General features: G+C 38.5%; 1 protein-coding gene across 1 annotated transcript; it reads right to left on the bottom strand.

The window, feature by feature from the left end:
- Positions 1-299: 299 nt before the first annotated feature.
- Positions 300-5,787, bottom strand: LOC132544867 (serine-aspartate repeat-containing protein F-like). Its single transcript, XM_060208518.1, has 2 exons — positions 5,733-5,787; positions 300-3,071 (listed from the first exon to the last, which is right to left on the bottom strand). Exons 1-2 carry the CDS (start codon positions 5,785-5,787, stop codon positions 1,135-1,137), a joined length of 1,992 nt encoding a protein of 663 aa, XP_060064501.1. The 3' UTR covers positions 300-1,134.
- Between the last annotated feature and the right edge of the window lie 398 nt (positions 5,788-6,185).

The following is a 6,185-nucleotide window of genomic DNA, read 5'->3' on the forward strand; positions in this document are numbered from 1 at the left end:
TGATTTTCATTACTACATATCATGGATGATATATCGTATTTCTAGAAAAAATGATAATATATCATCGAACTCAGCTGATGACGTTCTGGGCAGAAACGGCATTAGGCACAGATGATATTTTTAGTTAGAGACGTCATCGAAACCAGCTGATGACGTACTGGACTGAAACGTCATCAATTGCAGCTGTTTACGTTCTGGAGATAAACGTCACCGAGATCAGCGTATTAAAAACCTATGTATTCCTACACTATAAAATGTAAAAATAACAAAGGGAGATAACTATATTTTTGTCAGTGACATTTGTTTTATTCAACAACAGCAACATCAGTTCTCTTAGGATGATGGGTAAATTAATGGTTTGTCAAATATCATTACTATTAGCATTTTTAAAAAATGATTTAGATAAATATTTTCTTGCAGCGTAACGATATATCAACCAAAATTTAGCATCGCCCGTTAAGACCATCATATTCTCACCCAGTTCCGTGCTTTAAAGTAAATAAAACACCGAAGGTGGGGATGATAGCCACGCATGATGTTGATGTTATCGTTGGGACTGATAAACAGCAACACCATGAATAATACTTGATAAATTAATGCGTTGTCATTGAAAAAAACTAAGGTATCGATCCTGGAGGTGGCAGTCAGATGTTAATAAATAAATTTGTGTTGGTAATCAGATAATTCATGTAAGGAAACTTGGATTTTCACAACTACACGGAAACACGTACGTTAACATACGTTTTAATAAAATAAAACAAGAAAACGTATATTGATGAATTACTTATATAGATTCTTAAAAGAGACTTTGACGGATGGACAGCCCCTGATCTCTGGCACTGTTGTTACATACGGCACATACCGATTTCTGGAATCGTTAGATAATGTTGTGAATAATGATGTCCAAAATTCTGTTTTAAAAATATCTATATTAAAAATCATACATATTCATACCATTACATTTAATTATTTCGCGGTAAGTTGTGAAAGATACCTTGGAGGATATGATGTCTCCATTCCGAGAAATTTCTGTCTTAGTATTGATTGTCTTTCTTCACACATCACGCGAACACACCGATAAAAGTTCTCCATGTATTCAAATCTAACCCAATGTCAAGTTTTGCTAGAATTGATTTATGCGTCCTCTTCTGAAGAACTTGAGTCTGAGGAATCATCGGCGTCACCACCAGAGGAACTAGATGAGTCGCTGTCAGAATCAGAAGAATCATCATCCTCGTCAGAGGAATCATCAGAGGAATCATCGGCGTCGCTACCGTCAGAGGAGTCAGAGCCAGAGTCGGAGTCGGAGTCAGAGTCAGAGTCAGAAGAGCTGGAATCACCATCACCACCATTACCTCCTTTGCCGCCAGCACCAGATTCATCAGAATCGGACTCGCCATCAGCATCTGAATCATCGGAGTCATCGGAGTCATCAGAATCGTCATCATCATCATCATCGGAATCAGCATCATCACCTGAATCGGAGCCAGAATCAGAACCATCACCGTCATCGGAAGATGAGCCGTCGGAGTCGGACTCTCCATTAGAGCCGGAGTTATCGGAATCATCGGAATCATTAGAATCATCATCATCGTCGTCAGCGGAGTCAGCATCATCTCCTGAATCAGAACCTTCATCAGAACCATCATCTGAACCGTCTTCATTATCACTTGAATCAGAGGAAGAATCAGAATCGGAGCCGGAATCGGAGCCGGAATCGGAGCCGGAATCGGAATCGGAACCATCATCACCGTCACCAGAATCGGAACCAGAATCGGAACCAGAATCGGAGTCGGAGTCAGAATCAGAAGAGCTGGAACTACCATCAGCATCACCTCCATCACCTCCGTTGCCGCCAGCACCAGATTCATCGGAATCGGACTCGCCATCAACATCAGATTCATCGGAGTCATCGGAGTCATCAGAATCATCATCATCAGCATCATCGGAATCAGCATCATCACCTGAATCGGAACCGGAATCAGAACCATCACCGTCATCGGAAGATGAGCCGTCGGAGTCGGACTCTCCATTAGAGCCGGAGTTATCGGAATCATCGGAATCATTAGAATCATCATCATCATCATCATCGGAGTCAGCATCATCACCTGAATCAGAACCTTCATCAGAACCATCATCTGAACCGTCTTCATCATCACTTGAAGAATCGGAATCGGAATCGGAATCGGAGCCGGAATCGGAATCGGAATCGGAATCATCATCACCGTCACCAGAATCGGAACCAGAATCAGATCCAGAATCGGAGTCGGAGTCAGAATCAGAAGAGCTGGAATCACCATCACCACCATTACCGCCAGCACCGGCAGCACCAGATTCATCGGAATCGGATTCATCAGCATCATCTTGTGAATCATCGGAGTCATCGGAGTCATCAGAATCGTCATCATCATCATCATCGGAATCAGCATCATCACCTGAATCGGAACCGGAATCAGAACCATCACCGTCATCGGAAGATGAGCCGTCGGAGTCGGACTCTCCATTAGAGCCGGAGTTATCGGAATCATCGGAATCATTAGAATCATCATCATCATCATCATCGGAGTCAGCATCATCTCCTGAATCAGAACCATCATCAGAACCATCATCTGAACCGTCTTCATCATCACTTGAATCAGAGGAAGAATCAGAATCAGAGCCAGAATCTGAGGAGTCATCTGATGAGCCAGAATCTGAGGAGTCATCATCATCACCATCTGAGGAGTCTGATGAGTCTGATGAGTCTGATGAGTCATCATCAGAGTCGCTTGAATCACCAGAATCGCTTGAATCATCGTCTTCTTCATCAGAGTCGCTATCAGAGCTATCTGAATCTGCATCACCATCACCTCCATTTCCACCGTCTTTACCAGCACCAGCGTCCGCATCTCCGCCGTGACCGCCGTCACCACCTCCAGATTTTGAGCTCTTCTCAGCTGCTTCCGGTGCTGCCTCCTCGGCTCCAGCATCAGCAGGGCCGCCTCCGGCGCCAGTATCGGCAGCTGCATTGAGCAGCTTATTCAGATGTGATTCCAAATCTAAATCTGTGTCTTTATCTGTATCCAATGGTGCTGTAATGACAAAATAAAAACGAATTGAAACAATATAAACCTAAATATAATATTAATTAACAATTCTCAGCTTATCATCAATGCTTAGTAACCCCTGAAAAGTATGGATATGTTTAATTAATGTATATTAAAAAATACTGTGTGTAAATAAAAACATGTTTTATTGATTTTCTGTCAGCTGTTATATGTTATTCAAAAGTATTACGTAAGTTTATGTCAGCGAGGAATTTATTTCGTCTACAAGTATAAAATTTCGAAATGTCAGACTGGGGATATTAATTTTTATTTGACAGAATGACATGCTGAGGAAATCATTATTGTTTTCCTCGTTTTTTTCTTAATTGACATGAAATAGTTTTTCATGTATAAATGAAGGTAGGCAGATAAAAGCTTTTCAGTGTACGAACTCCATAAGTAGAGTAGAGAGTATTAGGACAGAGACGTATTGTCTCAGACTACAAACAACTAATGTAAAAATGTCATCGGCTGACTTGTTTAAGGTATCATTTTTTTTGTTAATGTTTTTCATGTTATTTTAATTTTTCACTCACTACTGTTATAAGTAAACTATTTTTTTTACGTAAATGATAGTATACTGTTTTTCTTATTACTTTTACTATTAAAAGGTTGGGATAAAACTTAAAAAGAAAACCTTTATAAACAAAACATGTTGTATTTTCGATTATTCTTATATTTAAATTAAACTTGAATACAAATCATTGTTTAAAGATTTACAAAAATATCATGGCGGACCATCACTAATATACGGACGATTAATCTCCCATTAATGTACTGACGATTCGTCATTCACCAGCGTACGGACGAGTCGTCATTCACCAGCGTACGGACGATTAATCTCCCATTAATGTACCGACGATTCGTCATTCACCAGCGTACGGACGAGTCACCGTCTACTGATATAACATGTATGGACGAGTCCCCATCCACCAAGGTATGGACAAGTCACCATCCACCAAGGTATGGACAAGTCACCATCCACCAAGGTATGGACGAGTCCCCATCCACCAAGGTACAGACAAGTCCCCATCCACCAAGGTATAGACAAGTCACCATCCACCAAGGTATGGACAAGTCCCCATCCACCAAGGTATGGACAAGTCACCATCCACCAAGGTACAGACAAGTCCCCATCCACCAAGGTATGGACAAGTCCCCATCCACCAAGGTATAGACAAGTCCCCATCCACCAAGGTAAGGACGAGTGACAAATCAACCATGACTGTAGATTTCCGATACTTTCTGTTTTAAGGGTTTGGTTTTTATATTTCAAAGTTTAAAGTTCGTTTTTGATTGAATATTAGATATTATTATTATAATTTTGATTTCAATCAATCGTAATATGACATTTCACTACTCGACTTTTAAAGGCCATTTACTAGCTGAAGTTAGATATTTCCTGTCAGCTCCATGCTAATGCCTTATTTAGTCATAACGACAAATTCAATGTCATTTGGAGGTTAAATATTTGTAGCCCAAGGAAAACATGATATGCTCTTTCCTGTGGGTATGGAGTCTGTTCTCGCAATCTTCCGAATGTAAGAGATAGCTTTCAAATGTTTGCCTTTTGCTATTTACATGATTATGAATAGGCGAAGACTTATTCTTAAAAAAATGTGTGACAAAGAGCTATCCCGAGCACTGCGAAGAGACAAACTACTTATTTCAAATTTAATTTGTTCGACACCGAAAATCCAAAAATATCTTCAGAATATTTATCATAGGACTGTTAACTAAATACTTTATTTATTTATTTACCTATTTTAAACTGTCAGATGTCCATAAAAGGTACTGCGTATGACTGCCCTACGATCTAGAATAGTGTTACACACAGTATCCTTCAAAGTGATCATTTTTCTCCAATAATTCAATGTGTTGTTTATAACTTTATCCAGAATTCTGGGACCCTAGAGTTTAAAAACTGCCTTTGTTAAGAATTTTATTTATTTGAAAAGATCTCTTCTAGAAACATTGAAAGTTAACACCGTTATTTAAGATTAGTAAAAAATTAAAATAAAAAAGAAATTCTGTGAAAGTGGAAACATTTATACTTTCGTTAAGGAAATTCATTCCAATTATAATATAATAAGTTGTAGCGAAAGACATTATCAAATTACGTGATGTGTAATATCGATAGTTTTGCTTTTATATATTACTGACTGTTACTTTTATCAATTACAAAGTATGATTAATTCAGTTTTAAGAGAATGCAGTCTAAGCAATTCAGCTATTCATGGCTATAACATTTTTCAGAATCCACTACTCGGAAATTTTTATATTGCATATTTTTCACTAAGATAAAGAGTTTTCAGAAAAAAACATACTATAACTTTCAATTTTTATCACCTTGAAATTATAAATCTTTGAAAGCATTTAAACCATTTCTATTGGTTTAAAATCCATCATATGATTTATGTGTTCTGATAAATTCGTCTTATTTTAAAAGCGTATTTGATCATGTTAATTTCATACGCTGATTTCCTCGACGAAGCCAAATGCTAGATATCGTAGTGAAAAATGAAAAAAACTCCTAAAGTTACCCGCTCCTTTGCGGTGCTATATCAATGACATTATGATATCACTTAAATCTATTCTAGAGTTTAACAAAATATAATCCTGAAAATAATCGGTTTAAAGACTTACCCGAAACGGCTATTGCCACGAGGACAAGTACACCGAAGATCAACTTCATGTCCATGGTTCTCGTTTGCTAAAGTCCGTTACCGAGAGACAAGTTCAGCCGAAAGTTTGGGGAGAAAAGTTTTCTGATTAAGCCCCGGTCGGACTCAGCTTTATATAGTCCCGGGCATTTCCCATTTTGTTGCATCACGATACTTCAATCAAGTCATCCGACGAACAATTAGGCACTCCGTAATGTAAATCGGCACGATCTAAATTTGCATACAATTACAATCACAGCATAGTGTCTGTGTAAATCTAAGGTAGGCCAATGTAAGATAGGTATAAGTTTCGGGTCAACAGACCGCAGCCTGCCACATTTCCGGAAAAGATTAAATTAGCTTAGCTAATGACACAATCCGAAAGAACGCATACACGTACTGTTTTATAATTAACACGAGTATTAATATTTCTTAA

Source organism: Ylistrum balloti, unplaced genomic scaffold, assembly GCF_031769215.1.
Source record: "Ylistrum balloti isolate Yb309-2 unplaced genomic scaffold, AGI_CSIRO_Ybal_v1 Utg369812, whole genome shotgun sequence".
In the NCBI taxonomy this organism is placed as follows: Eukaryota; Metazoa; Mollusca; class Bivalvia; order Pectinida; family Pectinidae; genus Ylistrum; species Ylistrum balloti.

Excerpts from the sequence above, each read along its gene's own strand:
- LOC132544867 (XM_060208518.1), bottom strand. The coding sequence starts at position 5,787 with ATGGACATGAAGTTGATCTTCGGTGTACTTGTCCTCGTGGCAATAGCC. Across the intron at positions 3,072-5,732 it reads CGTGGCAATAGCCGTTTCGG|CACCATTGGATACAGATAAA; the intron begins GTAAGTCTTTAA and ends TTGTCATTACAG.